At 41.1% G+C, this 18,983-nt stretch overlaps 1 protein-coding gene and 1 long non-coding RNA gene across 7 annotated transcripts in view; both read right to left on the reverse strand.

Moving 5' to 3' along the window:
* The window catches only part of LOC146579418 (uncharacterized), an 11,176-nt gene extending 8,627 nt beyond the window's left edge, over positions 1 to 2,549 (reverse strand). The window contains exons 1-3 of the long non-coding RNA XR_014891598.1: positions 2,385 to 2,549; positions 569 to 721; positions 367 to 473 (exon numbers count right to left, since the gene is read on the reverse strand). This is a non-coding gene — a long non-coding RNA (uncharacterized LOC146579418). The remainder of the gene's footprint in view (positions 1 to 366; positions 474 to 568; positions 722 to 2,384) is intronic.
* A 5,063-nt stretch (positions 2,550 to 7,612) lies between these two features.
* LOC146579419 (tripartite motif-containing protein 16-like) lies at positions 7,613 to 10,495 on the reverse strand. 6 transcript variants are annotated; one of them, XM_085269235.1, is made up of 2 exons: positions 10,478 to 10,495; positions 7,613 to 10,064 (listed from the first exon to the last, which is right to left on the reverse strand). In XM_085269235.1, exons 1-2 carry the CDS (start codon positions 10,493 to 10,495, stop codon positions 8,418 to 8,420), a joined length of 1,665 nt encoding a protein of 554 aa, XP_085125361.1. In that variant the 3' UTR covers positions 7,613 to 8,417. The 6 variants fall into 6 exon arrangements, with proteins under 6 accessions (XP_085125361.1, XP_085125364.1, XP_085125363.1 ...); XM_085269238.1 differs by lacking the exon at positions 10,478 to 10,495 and having other exon boundaries at positions 7,613 to 9,538; positions 9,620 to 10,088; XM_085269237.1 differs by lacking the exon at positions 10,478 to 10,495 and having other exon boundaries at positions 7,613 to 9,544; positions 9,617 to 10,088.
* Positions 10,496 to 18,983: the final 8,488 nt, after the last annotated feature.

The following is an 18,983-nucleotide window of genomic DNA, read 5'->3' on the forward strand; positions in this document are numbered from 1 at the left end:
TCTCAGCTTGTTCGTGGCCATTTAGCCAAGAGGAACAATTTGGTGTATAGTGTATATTATTGACATTATTAAGGAGCTGATGTTGAAAAAAATATAAACCTCTGGGAAGTTTAAGTCCATTTGCATTAACAGAACGAAAATCGTTGACAAAAGAAAAGTGAAGTGGCCACAAATGGCCAGGATAGAGCCCAGAGTGTTAAACACTTCAAGCTGTAAGCTAATGATAGTTATATAAGAGCAGATGCTGGTGCAATAAGCTCTACGTTTTATGTCTAATGGATGCATGATCTGATTAGTCGACTAATCGCAAAAGTAATCAGTAACTAGTTGACTATCAAAATAATCATTTGTGGCAGCCCTACTTACAATTTGATTCAAGTTATAAAGAGGTTGGTTTAATAGTGATGTCCATGCATCCATTCGCTTCTGCTTATCCTTTTCAGGGTCGCGGGGGGTGCTGGAGTCTATCCCAGCTGTCATAGGGCGAGAGAGAGAGAGATGAATAATAAAAGTAAGGGACATTATTCTGCTCTTACATACAAATTAAAATACCACTGCTATGGCTTACCAGGGGGTGGATGGGCTAATAAGAGAAGAGCGATCCAAGAGAATCACCTCAAGTCACACTTGGATCTGAGCTTTACACACACTCCCACTAAGGTGCAGTTTAAAACACACTGAAGAGGAGATCAAACAACCAGGGCCCATCCACACTCAGTTTCTGAATGGAAAACACAAAAGATATGATTTAAATCACCAAAAAAGAATAACAACTGAACTCTTACTGCATCAAATTCATCTGCTGAAACAGGCCGATGACCAGTGGCTCTAAAGAGTCTACTGTAAGTGATGTAATAAAAGTCAAAAGAAATTTACTAGTTAGTTATTCACAAGCAAAATGTACACAAAACAATAAAATAAGAACCAGTTTAAAATAAACAAAACCAAACTATGTGATTTGGTTTTGTTTATTTTGCAATTTACCTTAAAGAAACGGAAAACATTATGACACGATGACCTGGGTGACTGAGAACCTTTACAGACATTATGAGCAGTGTTGCACACATACATGCAGCTCAGATTGTTTTTGAAGTGCCTCTAAATGCAGTCAAGCTTTTTAGGGTCCCTAAGCGAGAAGTACGAAACGAAAAAAAAACAGGGTAGGAACAATACAATATAATGAAAAGCGCTAAATAAAAGGATAGCTCATTATCGGCTTAAGGCAAAGCCTCCGAGGACATTCACAGGTCACATTTACTTTAGCCATGCAAACTGGGTTTGCACTCCCGTGCAGCCAGGCTACTCACGCTGTTTATGTGTAGTAACTACATAAACTGTAATCTACTACCAACAGTCAAGATCTTAACCCCTTTTTATTTGTTCTTGTTTCTAATGTCTCTGTAAAGCACTTTGAATCACCTTGTTGTTGAATTGTGCTATACAAATAAACTTGCCTTGCCTTGTGTGGTGTTCGTATTTTTGTTACACAGCCAGTGTTCATGGGTCTGGTGGACCCGCTAGAGTTTTGGCTTTCCAAATTAACACTATCAAACAATTTTATGTTAAATTACTCAACAGATGTTTATTTCATCCCAATTACAAGACATATGAACAGCAAACATGGTTAATTTTTTCCCTTTACCTTTGTTAGATCACATTTATGAATTAATGTGCTTCTCGTTTTTCTTTTATATAAAATGTTATAAATAAATCAGTTATAATCAAGTGGAGTGAGTGGAAAGACACAACACATTTACACGTGAAAAAATAATTAATTGTTTAATTTTTCTTTTGAAAAAAAACTGAACACGGGTCTCACAGACCCGAACACCATACAAGGGTTAAATCAAAATAACACCGCGATATTCAAAACAGACACGGAATATTCAGCGTGATACTCGAAAATGTTAGTCTACCACAGGTGGGACTAATGATCTGACCAATTTCTCCTTTTTTCTACATACACTAAAGTGAGTCTGTGTCCTTTGAGGACACGAAGAAGAAAATGGCGACCTAACTTAACTTTCGGTTTCATTCTGACGAAAGGTTCTGTTCGGCGGCTCTAAGCTTGGCTAATTTCAGCTCTGATATCAATAACGTGACTGCATGACTATTTTTGAATTAACGTTTGTCCGTTTTTATGTAGCTGTAGTTGAGTTTAAAACAACTGACACTTTCTGCACAGACGGATGTATTTTTTTTTCTGATATGAAGAAGAATCGAAAACGTTTTCAAAGTTTCAAACCCTTTTAAAGTTTTCGAATATATGTACTAAGTTTAACAACATCAATTTTAAACTTTTTTATGGTGTAACATTACGCTACAAAAAAGGTCACCGACGGTATGTGCATGCAGGCGTCTTCAGATGTGCGCTGATTACTTACTGCGTATCTGCAGGTCGGAAACAGAAGAAACTCGGAGTCAGCAAAAAGACAGACAAACTCTGAAACTGCTCTCCGATTTTCTCCACTTTACTCCACAAGAAGTCCAAAATATTGAACTTTACGGAAAAGACAAACAAATGGCGACTATTCTTCCGACAACGGAAGCGCTCGCCGCTCACGCCCTGTAGCTACGTCACGACGGTTTTTTTTTTATTCCCTTCTAGACGACTGTAGTCTGAAACTCACTGAAACAGATGATGAACGCAATGAAAAACGACCGATCGTACCGTTTAAATATTTTTCATAACCTATTAAAAATTTACAACAACCGACCTTAGTGTTCTCCTTCAGGTCGATTAGCTTAGAACTTTGTTTTATCGCTTCTCTTTGAACAAGATAGAAATTTAGTAACATGGCCTTACAAACCCAACAGCGACATCTTAAGAGATCCACAGCTTATGGCTCTTCAATGGGGTGTCACAGGGTCCACAGGAAAAAAAAATTGTAAATGTAAAATAATAAAATAAATATTCTTCTGTAGCAATAACAAAGTATAACATAAATTATTCTGTAGTAATTACACAAGAATATCCAGTATTTTTACCTTTAGAAGATAAATTATTGAAATTAAATAATGATTTTCAGCGAGTTTAGTTATTTTACAATGTAACGCAAGTACATTGTAAGTAACTGTATTTAAAATACCTAAAAATGAACAGTAATTAGTTACTCTACTTTTTCAGTGGAAAAGTAATTTAAATAATTTAAATATAATTTAAATACACCCAACACTGGTTTTAATCTTTATTTAACCAGCAAGTCAAACTCCACTCTCCCAGCCCTTTTCAGACACCGCTTCCTGTAGATGTCTTTTATGGCAGTAACTGGTGCTCCTGAGTGAGGTGAGGTGAGGATGATGAGCAGCAGGATCCTGCAGATCATCTTCTCCCTGTGACGATAAAATTTGATTTGAGGAAGAACCTTTTCACACACACATATATATGTTTTAAATAAAAGTATAAAAAAATTAAACAGAGCTGAATCTTGTCTCACATGAACTTTCTCATCTTCTAAAACATTTTGGCGGCTACCCCTCAGCCTCTCAGCAGCTGCACTTCTGGTAAATGTGAAAATCACAGGTGATCTCAGAAAAGTTGACTCTGAACTTGAGGTCAAGATCACAGGGATTCAAACTCATCTCAGAGCTGACAACCTGTCTCTGAATGTGGACAAAACAAAAGAGATGATTGTTGACTTCAGGAGAGCACGGAGAGATCACTGCCCACTTAACATCAATAGATCCTCTGTGGAGGTTGTCAAGAGCACCAGATTCCTTAGTCTCTACCAGGTGGAGAACCTCTCCTGGTCCCTCAACACCAGCTCCATAACCAAAAAGCCCAGCAGCGTGTCTACTTCCTGCAGAAGCAGAGGAAAGCCCATCTGCCATCGTCCATTCTTACCACCTTCTACAGAGGGACTGTCGAGAGCATCCTGAGCAGCTGCATCACTGCCTGGTGTGGTAACTGCACCATATCAGATTGCAATACCCTACAATGGATAGTGAGAGCAGCTGAGAAGATCATTGGAGCCTCTCTTCCCTCCACCAAGGACACTTTCAGCACCCGCTCCATCTGCAACGCCACCAGCACTATGGAGGACCTCACACACACTTTTCACCCTGCTGCCTTCTGGAAAGAGGTACCGGAGCATTCGGGCCCTCACTGCCAGACTATGGAACAGTTTCTTCCCCCAAGCCGTCAGACTCCTGAACACTCAGTGACTGGACACACACACACACACACACACACACACACACACACACACACACACACACACACACACACACACATCCATTGCACTGTCTTGTGTCTGTGTCGCCCTGTTCTGTCTAGTGTTGCACTGTCTTGTCTTGTTTTCTTAGCAGTTTTTTGCAGATTGCACTTTACGTAGTCCCGTGTTTTTCTATTATATGTCATATGTAGCACCAGGGCCTCAGAGGAAAGCTGTCATTTCACTCTGTACTGTACGACTGCACATGGTAATGACAATAACAGACACTTGACACTTGACAGAGTCTGCAGCCACAGTTTCAGTGCAGCTCACCAGCACATCAAGAGTTAATGTTCGTCTATGATCCAAATCATGATCATTGTTCTGTGCACACTTTCAGCTACAAGATGTAAAATTGTCTGTTGACATCAGAGTGAAGTGTGTTGTTTTGTTACTCCAGAAACATGTTTAGATGTTTGCAGGCTGAGTTTATCTGTACCCGTCCTTGTGTTTCTCCGTCTCTGGCAGCTGTCTCTACGAACCATGAGCTCCTCTCTACGAACGTGGAAGAATATGTGAAGTTTTTTCTGTTGATTTTACCCGGTGCATTTCACTCACTGACCTGCAAGATAAAAACAAAATATCAGTGTAACAGATTTTCATTTCATCAGAGCTCACAGATAAGTTGAGCATTAGCCAACAGGGGGCGTTTCTCACCAGAAAATAAATGAGGCAAAATTAAACAGGTCATGTGATCGGTGTTCTTTAAAAGTTCCTTTCAGACTCACTGGTTTATTTGAAAGTTGCATGTTAGTGCAGGATAAACAGGTTAGTTTGCTGCACTGTGATGGACTTAACAGAACAGTGTGTGACTGCTGCACAGTGGCTGTGGCTTCATGCTCAGTTTGGTTACATCAAGTGTAGCAGAGATGAATTTGCAGTTAAGCTCATGATGCTTAGATTCACTGAATTCCACCTTCATACCAGCTGAATAGTGTCTAATATAAAGGCAGCATGAACAATTTACTGTCAGTGTAGAGGATGGAAATCAGCCTGTTCAACTAATGAAACATCAGCTGACATCTGGTTGAATTCACTTGTGTAAATCCACAAAGAGCAGCAGGTCAGCTGATCACAGCCTGTACATTCAGAAAATCTACTGAAGCTCTCAATAGAAATTATGTGAGTCATGATTCTTTTCCAGACACTGAGCCATTACAACTGATTTTAGGGTTCCTCCACCTGCTGAATCCACTTCAACCCCTGACTCCTCATTTTCCTGTTTAGAGACAAAGTCGCCCTCGACAATGTAGGCAACAGAAAATAGAGCCACTTTTTATTTTCCTTCTTTTTCTCTGCTCATGAGGCAGAGCTCAGCTACGTTTTACTTTCTTACTCTGAGTACATTTCAGAGCCTGTACTTTTTCACTTTTAATTAAGTAAAGACATTGAATCAGTACTTTAACTTTTACTGGAGCATTTTTTAACACAGGTATCTGTACTTCTACTTAAGTACAACATGTGTGTACTTTTGCCACCTCTGCGTATCAGCCACATTAAAGTCTCCCTCTTCTGTGGTGCCGCCTTTACAATGTGTTAAAGTCTTCTTCATCATGATCTTGTTTCACCTCTGAGGGGAAATTTTGATGCTGGTCCTCTTTGTCTGTTCACTGCCTGCTGGAAACTTACCTGCTCGCTGCTGCTGCTCTTCCTCTCAGCTTCCCGGAGTAAGTCTGAAAACTCACCCGCCTGCCCTCCTGTCTACACCTCTGCTCTGAAAAAGGAAAGGAAAGGTTAGACATGTTGTTCTTCTCCTCACTCCACCACACACCTGGAGAAACCCCCTCTCTGCAGCACTTGGCCTTGACAGCACAAGGTCCTGGACCACGTTTACATGTCTTCATAAGTAACAGATGTGAAGTATTTTCACAAACGGCCCTTAAAGCTTTTGTTAAAATGCTCCACAACACTTGGTTCAATCTGGCTTTATGCAGAGAAATGTGTGATGTTAAACTGAACCATCAGCTGATGCAAATGTTTATTATTAAACTCCTCGCCTTCATCTGTTGGAAGTTTAACAGGTACACGTCCCTCACTCATCCTCAAAAGCAGATGCAACAGATGCTGCTGCCTTGGTTTGAAGACACCTGCATGCATACTTAGAAAATCCATCTGTACATGTCAGTAAGTGTCTCACATTATCATTATCTGCACAATATTCACCCATATCAGCCAAATCAGCCTCAAACTGTTTGTCGATTCCACCAATCAAAACTCTGTTTCTGGGAAAAAGTCTTCTTGCTGGTTTATGAAGTGTGTAAGTATCCTCCCTCTTTAAACAATGACAATGTTTCACCTCCAGTAGTGACAACATTACACCTGCTTATTCCCCTGCAGCTTTGAGAGGGTTATTCACACTGCCCAAACCTACCAAGTGAGCAGGGTCATGATATCATTTATGTCATGTGTTTTCCACGATCGCTATGAGACACAAGTGGTCAGACTGTGAGTGTTAACACATCTTATTGCATCCCCATCACACAAAAACACTCAGCAGTGCGCGCCTGTTTTACGCTTCCCACATCAACAGTTTCTCCTCTTGTGCAACAGACTTGCTGTGATCCAGGGAATTGTGCACCACATCATCATTTGCGTTACGCAGAACAAAGTGCACTTTATTCAGACTGTGTACTGTTGAGTGAAGCCTGACCAGCATGTGGCTGTGGCTTTATGTCAACATGTTTTTTCTCTGTGTTGTTTTTTCTCTGAAATATGCAAAACAAACTCTGTTAGGATGTGTGTTAATGTAAGCTATACGATGTCCTGTTCAAACAGAGCCTCGGCCGCTCATTATAGCAACCAGCTGTCAACTCAAAATGACGTGTGATGAGTGAAAGACTTTAAATTGTGCTTCACTCATGATTCTTCTTCAACATGCAGGACACCGTTGTAAAGGAAAAATGCACTTGTACTGTTTAACCAAATGACATTTTTATGACTCGCCTGTGTGGAATTTATACAGAAAACCTGCAACAATAACAACATCGTCTCCACCAGATGAAACTCCACAGCATGACCTGACATTCAGACACTGAAAAGTTCAGGCTGGTCGTCATTATAATTTATGGACTTTTGAACCGCGTCCTTGATTTGTCTTTGACTGTATGCTGACTCTGAGTTGCTCAGTCCCTGCTGTGACTATTTCAGCCTGGTGTTCATTCTTGTATTTGCTCAGGGTCCAGGATACAGACTGGATAAGGCACATTTAGAGAACACATTTAAAACAAAACAACAAAATCGTTTTTCATGTTAGTAAGATTAATGACTATATTTTATGTATGAGAGAAGAAGAAAAGCTTTGGGTGAAGCAGTTTGAATAAAATAGATGTCTAATGAACAAACAAACAAACAAACATTTTCTAAAGAAGCTTTGGAGAAACGATTTCATCCAGTTTTGTCCATTATTAAAACTGATGTTTATTTGCCAATCATTCAACATCACCACTTGTTTATAACTCTGCTGATTTTATTCCCTTTGTGTCCAGGCTGAGATTCCAGGTGTCTCCCTCAGATCATTTTCTCCAAATCAGAAGCATCAGATTTGTGGAGATGCTCTGTCTGCCAGACACAGCTCAGGGCAAAGACACATGTTTTTCCTCCACAATATACAGGCCTGTATCATTTAGTGTCTGTATTTAAATGTATAAATAATCGAGTGTGATCAAAGTTTTCATATGAAAAATGATATTAAATGTCAAACATTAACTATTTAATTTTTGTTACATTTTAAAAGTTCAAACCTCAAAGACATTAAGTTTACAGTCATATATGATCAAGAAAACCAACAATCTTCACATTTCAGAAACTGGAACCAGCTTTAAATGTGACTAAAATAATGATAAAACAATCAATTCTCTAATCATTGACTAACTGATGAATCACTGCAGCTCCAATATATTGTTGCATTTGACAACCCACTACAGCAACTACAGAATAAAACCACTAACCAGACTGATGACAGATTTCAAACATGCTGAATATGAAGAGTAGTATCATTTAAACTCACATGATTATCAGCCATAAGAACAAATTCAGATTTATATTGATGTAAGGTATATAAATGTAAGTACAGTTTGAATCAGTGCAATATTATTTTCACACATCAATGGACCACTGAACTTCTCAGCTTCTAAAATGTAAAGCCTCATTTAGAAACTACACAAGTACATATAATGGTCAGGGATCAACATGAACCTGTCTTCTCTATTTGACTTTAATCAACTCTGCAGTGTCTCCATAAAGATGAACTCCAGCATAGAGCGGCTGAGTGAATGTAGTCTGGACTCTGTGGAGGAGAGTCATGGTTTCAGAGACGCTGTAGAAAGACAGAATACCTGCTCTGTGATCCAGGTACACTCCTACTCTGGAGGACCGAGGACCTGAGAGGACAGTTCGGACTTTGTTGTGTCGAAATTTAAAACTTCCTGAGTACCAATATAATGCCCAAGATTTGTCATTCCATCCAAATCCACATTCATCGCCCCCCCCTTCTCTGCTGATATTCTTGTATGCGACTGCTACACCAACTTCTCTCCCTCTCCACTCCACCTCCCAGTAACAACGTCCAGTCAGACTCTCTCTACTCAGGACCTGATAACATCCAGTGAATCTGTCTGGATGATCAGAATAAGACTGTTGTTGGTTCATAAATGTTACTTTTCTGTTCCCCTCAGATAATAACAGACGTCTGTTTGCTGTGTTTGGATCCAGTGTGATTTCATGTGAATATTTTAAGAATCCAGCTCTGGTCGTTGGCTCTGGTGGTGACAGTAAAACATCCTCTTCAGTGACTGTCAGTGAGATGTTTGTCCATTCCTCTCTCAGAATGTCCTGTAGTTTATCTCTGGTCTCTGACACAGCTGCTGTCACATCCTCAAAGTAGCTCAGAGGACGAATATTGATGCTGGATGAGTGTGTAGACTCACTGAGTGCTGACAGTGAGGGGTAGTTGTGTAGAAACTGGTTGTGATCCTCTGTGTGTGAGAGCTGCTCCAGCTCGCCGTCTTTCCTCTTCAGCTCAGCGATCTCCTGCTCCAGCTTCTCCTGAAGCTCTTTGACTCGACTCACTTCAGTTTCCTGCTGGGATCTGACCTGCTGCTTCACATCAGAGCTTCTTTTCTGGAGGAGACGGATCAGCTCAGTGAACATCTTCTCACTGTCCTCCACTGCTTTATCAGCAGAACCATTGATGGCCTCCACCTCCTGTTGAAGCAGCTTCACATCTTTCTCTCGCTCCTGGATTCTCTGCTGGATGTTTAGTCGTCTCACCTCGAGCTCCTTCTGCTTCTCAGTCCTTTCTGCTGCAGCTGGGACTGTTTCATGGCCTTTATGTTCATCAATTGTGCAGAGATAACAGATACTCTGCTGATCAGTACGACAGAAAATCTTCATCACCTCATCATGACGAGAGCAGATGTTCTCCTGGAGCTTCTTGGAGGGGGCCACCAGCTTGTGTTTCTTTAATGGAGCTGCATCATAGTGAGGTTGGAGGTGTTTCTCACAGTAAGAGGTCAGACAGACTAAACAGGACTTGATGGCTTTCAGCTTCCTCCCAGTGCAGACATCACAGGCCACATCTTCAGGTCCAGCATAGCAGTGATCAGCTGGAGCAGCTTGGAGTCCAGTCTTCTTCAGCTGCTCCACTAAAGCTGCTAACATGGTGTTTTTCTCCATGACAGGCCTCGGTGTGAACGTCTTCCTGCACTGAGGGCAGCTGTGGATTCCCTTCCTGTCCTCTTCATCCCAGAAACCTTTAATACAGTTCCTGCAGTAGCTGTGTCCACAGGTTGTAGTCACCGGATCCTTCAGTAGATCCAAACAGATGGAACAAGAGAAGGTTTCTCGGTCCAGCTGAACTCCTTTCTGCGCCATTTCTCCTCTCAGTGTCAGTGACTGTGTGAGTTTCTCTTCCTTATAACTGAAACTAGTCTGAGCTCTGATCTCAACAACATGTTTCTGCAGTGAATGGAGCCTGTCAGCTCTTACACGTCACCACATGTTGGTTACACCCATCTTCAAACTGTAGTTTATCTTGTTTATCAGGGTGTGTCTCATTCCAGAAAGAGGAGCGGTTTGAGAGCGAAGTCTGTTTAACCGTTTTTTTTTTTCACATCAACTTTTAAGCTTGTTAACACTTTCTTCTATATAAATAAACTTCAGTTTAGAAATGTCAGAGTTCTCACTGAAGTTAACAAACAGTCCTTCAGTTTCAGTCAATGCAGGAGGATAATGATCCTAAACATACAGATAAGGCAGCCACTGACATGATGCTTATGTTGCATTTAAGTTTATGTTCATTTCAGTTGTTTCTCTCCCTCAAACACTATCAGAGGTGAGAGGGTGCAGCAGGTGTAGTAGTTGGTATATGAGGCAGTAAACAAATTAAAGGTTTTTCAAACACATTCATCTCCACAAAAATGTGATAAATGTTTGACAGGAATAAAAAGAAACTCTGATCCTTCTTTAAAAGTAATTTTCTGTTATTACGGTCGAGTTGATCACAACAATAATCTTGATCAGGGACGTGGCTAAATACTGGTATGTGAGAACCAGTCAATATTAACTCTTTCCTGACCAAGTATTATACAGACTGCCTTATTTGGTTATTTTGGCTGTAAAAGGGTCAGAAATCATACTATAAGTGAATGTTTTTTGCCCCTTTTCTCAGAATAAACTCCACTTCCAATATCTGTCATTTTACATTATTGTATTGTTATTACAATGGAACAACAGCATAAAGTGGAAATAAACGGACTCTGTTTTTTCAGACATTTAGTTAAGTCGAAAATGATATTCAGCAGGAACAAAATGTAACACGACATCAACGTTAAATATGAATTATAATAAATATGTACAAAAACGTTTTTTAGCCTGGGACACTCAGGTTTTTAAATCTCCAGGCCTTTTTGGGGGGCATTTCCACTTCTCCACACCTGCGTCTCTGCTCCGTGCGTCATCAATTCTTACTTGTGATTGGACCATCGTTACTCGTGCTTTCTAATGATGCACCGTAAAGTTTCGTAAAGCACATCTTCTCCTCTTCCAGTAACCGTCTGAAATGTCTCTCTTGCCCAACTGGTCGAGGAGCTACAGTGGTGCAAATCACCCATGGTAACACCTAAGAGGAATTGACTTTTCTTTTTTCAGACAGCAGTAGCTTGTGAACAGTTTGTGCTACCATAATACACCAAATATCTCCGTAAAGTGCAGCTTTTCTTCTTTTCAAAACCGTTCATATTATATCTCTAACATACACAATGACGGAGTTACAGTCATTTAAAGAGCGCATGCAAAATGGGCCCACCAGTGGATAAACAGAGCGCACTGATATGAATGGCAGCATTTTAGAGGATTCATTGTAAACATGGCTGAACAGGATGGTGACACTACATTGATGTGACGGACTACAAATCTATTCTCCACTCATGACTCTGTGCTGAGTCTGCATAATAAAGGAGGGTTTGTATGAATTAGAAACTTTCATATAAAACATCTCTGTTACCAGTTGCTTCGTGTACAGGTTGATGGAGTGGAGGGTGATTTTCCAGCATCTGTGCTGAATAAAATCCTTTAAGTGCTGCAGGATTTGATGGACTGCCTCTGTGTGATTAACAGAGTGAAATAATGTTTCATCTTTTCTGCTTTGTCACAAATGGTTCTTTAACATCTTTAATGACTGAGCCTCAGGTTTGATACCTGAAGGCTCCAATATTCTTAGACACTACAATGGGTCAACTGACTATTTAAGTTGCTTTGGACGGTAACATTGTCTGGTTATCCAGTTGGAATGAGGTTTGGAAATGTGAAAAGGGTTGATTACATTTACATATTGCATTGATATTAATTACAAGGCTCTGCATGTGTGACTGGCAGCTGACTGGCAATCACCCTGCTGTCCATTATTAAAGCTGCCATTTATTTAACAATCATTCAACTTCTTCACTTGACTGATTCCCATAAATGTCCACATGGAGGCGATAAAGTCAAACACAATAAATAAACTGCACAGCAGTCCACTGATATCTGACGTCCTGGCAGCTCATGGACCGATTGTCTCATTTCCACCTTAAATCCATCTCAGCTGGAAGAAAGAACAAAGAGGCTGAAGGTGGAAACACAAATGAAGAAACAACTAAATGTTTGTTTAAAAAGATGCAGAGCAAACAGGAAACATTTGAATTTATTCATAGCTGCACATTATTAAAAACATGAGTGAATGTTGGAGTTTAGTCTGGACTCAATCAGAAACACAAAAGTAGAAATAAACACGAACCAAAAATCTATCAGGTTACTGGAACCAGTCAGAGGTCTTTGGGTCGTTTCATAAAGATCCCGATGGTGCAGAAACACACACAGCTGTAAACCTGCAGCCAGGTGAAGATTTCATTATAGAAAAAGTGCAATAAATCAACACCTGTCACGGCGGGGTGCACCGATGTGTGTGGAAACAGGACCCAAAAGCAGATGACGATGAGGAGAAGTAAGGTTTTAACAGAAAGGTGAGGCTTTATTAAAATGACAAATATCTGTACTTTGTACTTCTTACATTTTCAAAATAGACTAGTTACTTTAGGCTTAATGCATTTGAGGGGAGTTATTATTTAATTAATGAGTGCCTTTAAACATCCAACTTAAATAAGAGAGTCTCACGAGTTCAACTGGGACTTAAACCAGCAACCTTTGTGTTATTGCTCCGAGTTGTGCACTAACCCTCTAAAGTTAACTATTAAATATTTTAATCAATTGACATCTTCAGTTTTTACACAGCCTGCTGTATTCGGCTCATATGGACCAGCAACCAAAAAAAAAAACTAACCTGAATTGAATTTAAAATTAATACGTTAATAATTCTGTTTTGCAGTGTTAGTCAGTCAGTGACTGGCTGCTCCCGGATGGGATTAGATTATGTGCCGACACTGGTGTTTTAGCTAGCAAAGCGGCGTGGCTGATGTGGAGCCACGTTAATGACAACGTGTACAACCACTGGAGATGTGAGCAGGACAGACAGGACAATTGAGGGAAAAAGTGTGGACTTTATGCCAGTTTTTAAATTGTTTAAATTGTGTTGATAGGCGTAAAACCAGAGTTATGATAAAAATATCTGCAATGTTTGGTTTTCTTCCTGAATACTATTATTCTGAATATGTTGTTTATATTTACTGCGGGAAGAAACAGGAAAAACAGCGTTTTATAAGGAAAACGCTCGAAAGCCTGTGAGCAAAAACAAAACCAAAAAACTCACCCTTTCCTATTGGTGGAAAAAAGTACCATGTCGAAACGGTGGAAAGTTTTAGGAGTGACGGCGGTGTTTTGAGATGTGAGAGATTTGAGACGTTTAGCGCAAATCTCGTGTAGTCAGTGTGTAGTGTAGTCAATAGTTTCATTGGTGTGTCAGAAAAATGAGGCGACTGCTGAATGTTACAGGTGTTACAGGAGTGATACATCTCCTGCAGGTATCAGGCTGTTGTTCTCCTTTATCTCATAGTGGACAGAAATTATTTTTTGGAGTGGCACAAATAATTTGTGTGGCATCAAATTTGATGCAGAACAGCTGATTGTTCTGTAAATAGTTTGAAATGTTTATTTTAAAAAACGCCTTGGCCGCATTCAAAGAAAAAAAAAATTGCTGCAAAAAACTTTGTTTGTCAAACTGAGTTACTTTTTTGAAGAAGTAACTATATAATTAATTGCCCAACATTGGTCATTATATACTGTGTTTTGCAGACAGGACTCTCTTCCAGACCACAGACTCATACTAATAATACAAGTCAGAGCTTTATAAAAAATTTAAAAAAAACAAAGAAAACAAAGAAAGTTGTGTTTTCAAAATTGGAGTTCAAGTTATTTTTACTTCCAATAGTGTTAACATACTACACAGGTCATGAACAAGATTTATTAAAGGAAGTTTTTCCTTCACACTGTTGCCAAAGTGTTTGCTCATATGGGGGTCATATGATTGTTGGGGTTTTCTCTGTATCTATTATTGTATGATCTACTGTACAATATAAAGCACCTTGAGGCAACTGTTGTTGTGATTTGGCGCTATATAAATAAAATTGAATTGAACTGAATTGAATCTAAATCCCATAGAAAATTTGTGGACAGCATTGAAAAGGCAAATGCAAGCAAGAAGGCCTACAAACCTGACCCACTTACATCACTTCTGTCAAGAGGAGTGGGCCAAGATTCCAGCAAACTATTGTAGAAAGCTTGTTGAAGGATACCTGAAATTTTTGGCCCAAGTGAAACCGTTTCAGGGCAATTCTATCAAATACTAAGGAAGTGTACCGGTATGTATACTTCTGACTTTGATGAAAGTATTACAAAAAAAACAAAACAATTTTCCCTCTCTTTATTCTGACATTTCACAAATACAAAAATTCTTGGATTTGATGTTTGATAGTAAAGATTAAAATGTGTTTGCGTTTTTAGTGTATGTAAATAAGAGGTTTCAATTGTATGTGATGAGAGGAGAAACTGACAGAATGAAAGTCGGAACGAGTCTTTGTGCTCGTCGCCTTTTCTCCTCATATACTGTATAGACAATTTATAATGTAATGTTTCATACCTGCAGCATAACACACCTGTATCCTATAAATAAACTTGTTGTATAAATGTTTACTAAGACATTTAAAAAACATCTTGCTGTCTGTTTATTTATTTGTTTCCTTTAATTCTCTGTACACAATGTTGAGTTTATCCAGATATAAACAGTTTTATTTCAGTTGTTTTTACATAAACAGTGCAACACAGTAACAGACAAATGGTCCTTTTTGTCTGTTACTGTGTACTGTGTACTGTTACACTTAGCTAGATTAATGCGATGGTGTTGTGTTTAGTATGTTGCTTTGGTTTTTTTTGCTTGTTTTCTATTCTTTCTCTCTCAACAGGTGATCCAGGAGATTTTTTTTCCCCTTTCTCACTTTCCCTCTCCCCTTCTGTTTTTCTTTTCCTTCCTTTTTCTTTCTCCCTTTCCTATCCCTCACTCATGTCTGTCCCGTCTGTAACAACTGAAAATAAAATAAAATAAATAATAAAAACAAAGGTCGATCAAATGGACCAATACGGCAATGCCACGAGGATCCATTTGGCAAAGTAAATCCATTGGGTATCCTTGTTGATCTTCAGACAACAATTCTAAAAAAAAAAAAAGAATCTAGTCGGCGGAAAGGCTTGGGCCCACTCTCGTGCAGGCTGTCAACTGTGGCAAGGATCCCACACCCTGACTGGTTCTTTAGGATGTCCTCAGTCCCCAGGTCACCACCCTAGTCCCTAGTCCTCCCTTCCCATTGGTTTCGCCCTCACGTGTGTGAGTGTGGCAGCCAAGCCCAGAACAATTAGTCTTACTCTTGCACTTTCAGTCGCTATCCGCAACAGCCAATTTGTTTACTCAGCTTATTTACTCATTTACACCCCCAATTTAGTTGCTCTAACGCACTGGGACGGAACACACACACCGCCTCTCTGCTGCTGCTAAATATCAACACTTCACCGTGTTCTTTTAATTCCTCATAGGCATCCGATGGAAGACAAAACACTGCTCAGCAGACCATTTCACACTTTATTCTCTTACACAATTACTTCTAGAAGGGAGACGCATCCTGCATGACACGTTGCCGCAGATCTCAAAAGGGTGATGCACGCTAACAGTTTTTATAAGAAGCTGTCCCACTCTAGTCTAAACAACAGTGTTTCAGTAACTTTCCACTAGAAGATGGTCCCATGTTATCTACTTTTTCCCAGGCAAGTGTGGGCGAGAGTCTACAGCATTCTATCCCCCAAGGACATGTAGTACAATGCCTTTATTTTCCAGGACAGTGTCCACTTAATACTACACCAAATGGTTATATGGCCTTTTAGTTAATATAAAGCATAGAGCTGAGGCACTTCAAATAATTTCATCTCAACATGATTGAGCATTTAAACACATAGTGTTGTTCTTCCTTCAGCCCGAAGATCAAAGAATTGGGGTATTTAACCCTTTAAAACCGGTCGGCACGCTCTGTTTTGCATAACTATTTTTTTTTTTTTTTTTTTTTTTTTTTTTTCTAAATGACATCAGAAACAGCAGTATGCGACATTACGTGATGGCAGAGCTTCAGTTCATCCTTTGTCATTTTTTTTTTTTTTTTTAATAAATAGGACAGGGGGAATGAATGAGAGAGAGAGGGGGAGAGAAAGAAAGAAAACCAAAGGGGAGAAGAGACGGTGAGAAGGGGGGGGAAGAGAGACAAAAAAAAAAACAAAAACTCCTGGGTCACCTGTATGGAGAAAAAACAAACAAACAAACAAACAAACAAAAACAAACAGAGGAGACAGCAAACAACAAAGAGCAACATAATAATAGAGAAAACAAAGCACCATCACAATAAACTAGCTAGTCATAGATATCAGTATTTACTAAGTAATAAACGATATTGTGCAGCACGCAAGATAGACAGCGCACAGTGTGCTTTGAGGCAGCAGCCAAGAAAGCTTTAGTCCGCGTCTGTGAATGCATAACTATTTTTAAATCCCGGTAGCACTGCAACCACGTAAGCTAGCGCAATATTTTTTTTTGCATATGAAACCGGAGGAGTTGTACTTACATCTTATGCCATCAGCTTGTCCTAAGTCACAGTTTCCTTCCACATACAGCTTTGCAAAAACTGCATAAAAAGCACTTGCAGCAACAAAAACATAATATTCCAAAAACACGTTTTGCCGATCCGATCAGCTGTTTGTATCACTTCCTATGTCCATCAGCGTGAACTATCACATGTCCGCCATGTCCTGCCTGAAACTGGAAGTGACGTCATTTTGCGGAAATGTAGTTTTTTTTTACCATCAGGGCCTCATGAGCCTATACTGGTGTTTTTAAAAGTTATGTTTGACTTTATGACTTTCTGTGTCGTTTCTGGGATGCTTAGGACTCATATTGCACTGCTGGAAATAGTTTATTTTGATGCATATGCTGTTTTTTTGCATATTTGCATTATAATATTTATTTGTTTTTCCTGCAGTATATAAAAATTGGTGTATTTCAAAAATAAAACTATGAAGACACTCAAAATAAATTTCCTGTGGTGGGAAACTAGTTTGTGCAACTTTTTTGTATTTACAGTTTTGAGGGATAAGCCTCTTAAATTTCTCTAACTAAAAATCCATCCATCCATCCATCTTCATCCGCTTTATCCGGAGCCGGGTCGCGGGGGCAGCAGCCTAAGCAAAGAGGCCCAGACCTCCCTCTCCCCAGCCACCTCCTCCAGCTTATCCGGGGGAACACCAAGGCGTTCCCAGGCCAGCCGAGAGATATAATCTCTCCAGCGTGTCCTGGGTCTGCCCCGGGGCCTCCTCCCGGTGGGACATGCCTGGAACACCTCACCCAGGAGGCGCCCAGGGGGCATCCTTGTCAGATGCCCGAACCACCTCAGCTGGCTCCTTTCGATGTGGAGCAGTAGCTGCTCTACTCTGAGCCCCTCCCGGATGGCCGAACTTCTCACCCTATCTCTAAGGGAGAGGCCAGCCACCCTTCGGAGGAAGCTCATTTCTGCCGCTTGTATCCGCGATCTCGTTCTTTCGGTCACTACCCACAGCTCGTGGCCATAGGTGAGGGTAGGGACGTAGATCGACCGGTAAATTGAGAGCTTCGCTTTTACACTCAGCTCCCTCTTCACCACGACGGACCGGTGCAGCGTCCGCATTACTGCAGCCGCAGCCCCAATCCGTCTGTCGATCTCCGGCTCCCTTCTCCCATCACTCGCGAACAAGACCCCAAGATACTTGAACTCCTCCACTTGGGGCAGGAACTCATCCCCGACCCGGAGTGGGCACTCCACCCTTTTCCGGCTGAGAACCATGGCCTCAGATTTGGAGGTGCTAATCCTCATTCCCGCTGCTTCACACTCGGCTGCAAACCGTTCCAGTGCGAGCTGGAGGCCCTCACCCGATGGAGCCAACAGAACCACATCATCTGCAAAAATCAGAGATGAGATTCTGAGGCCACCAAAGCGAAAGCCCTCCGCCACTTGGCTGCGCCTAGAAATCCTGTCCATAAAAATTATGAACAGAACCGGAGACAAAGGGCAGCCCTGGCGGAGCCCATCACCCACCGGGAACGAGTCCGACTTATTGCCGGCAATGCGAACCAAGCTCTTGCAACGGTTGTATAGGGATCGAATGGCCCGTAGCAATGGGCCAGACACCCCATACTCCCGCAACACCTCCCACAGGACACCCCGAGGGACACGGTCGAATGCCTTCTCCAAGTCCACAAAACACATGTAGACTGGTTGGGCAAACTCCCATGCACCCTCAAGTATCCTGGAGAGGATAAAGAGCTGGTCCAGTGTTCCTCGACCAGGACGAAAACCGCATTGTTCCTCCTGTATCCGAGGTTCGACTAGCGGACGAACTCTCCTTTCCAGCACCCTGGCATAGACTTTCCCAGGGAGGCTGAGGAGTGTGATCCCCCTGTAGTTGGAACACACCCTCCGGTCCCCCTTCTTAAAGATGGGGACCACCACCCCGGTCTGCCAGTCCACAGGTACTGCCCCTGATCTCCACGCAACATTGCAGAGGCGTGTCAACCAGGACAGCCCTACAACGTCCAGAGCCTTCAGGAACTCGGGGCGGACCTCATCAACACCAGGGGCTCTGCCACCAAGGAGTTGTTTAACTGCCTCAGTGACCTCGCCCCCGGAAATTGGCGGGTCATTCCCCTCATCCCCAGACTCTGCTTCCTCCTCGGAAGACGTGTCAGTAGGATTAAGGAGGTCCTCGAAGTATTCC

This window comes from Mchenga conophoros, linkage group LG3 (genome assembly GCF_057382185.1).
Source record: "Mchenga conophoros isolate Kocher_MC1m ecotype Shallow Benthic linkage group LG3, M_conophoros_male_GT1.1, whole genome shotgun sequence".
Taxonomy (NCBI): domain Eukaryota; kingdom Metazoa; phylum Chordata; class Actinopteri; order Cichliformes; family Cichlidae; genus Mchenga; species Mchenga conophoros.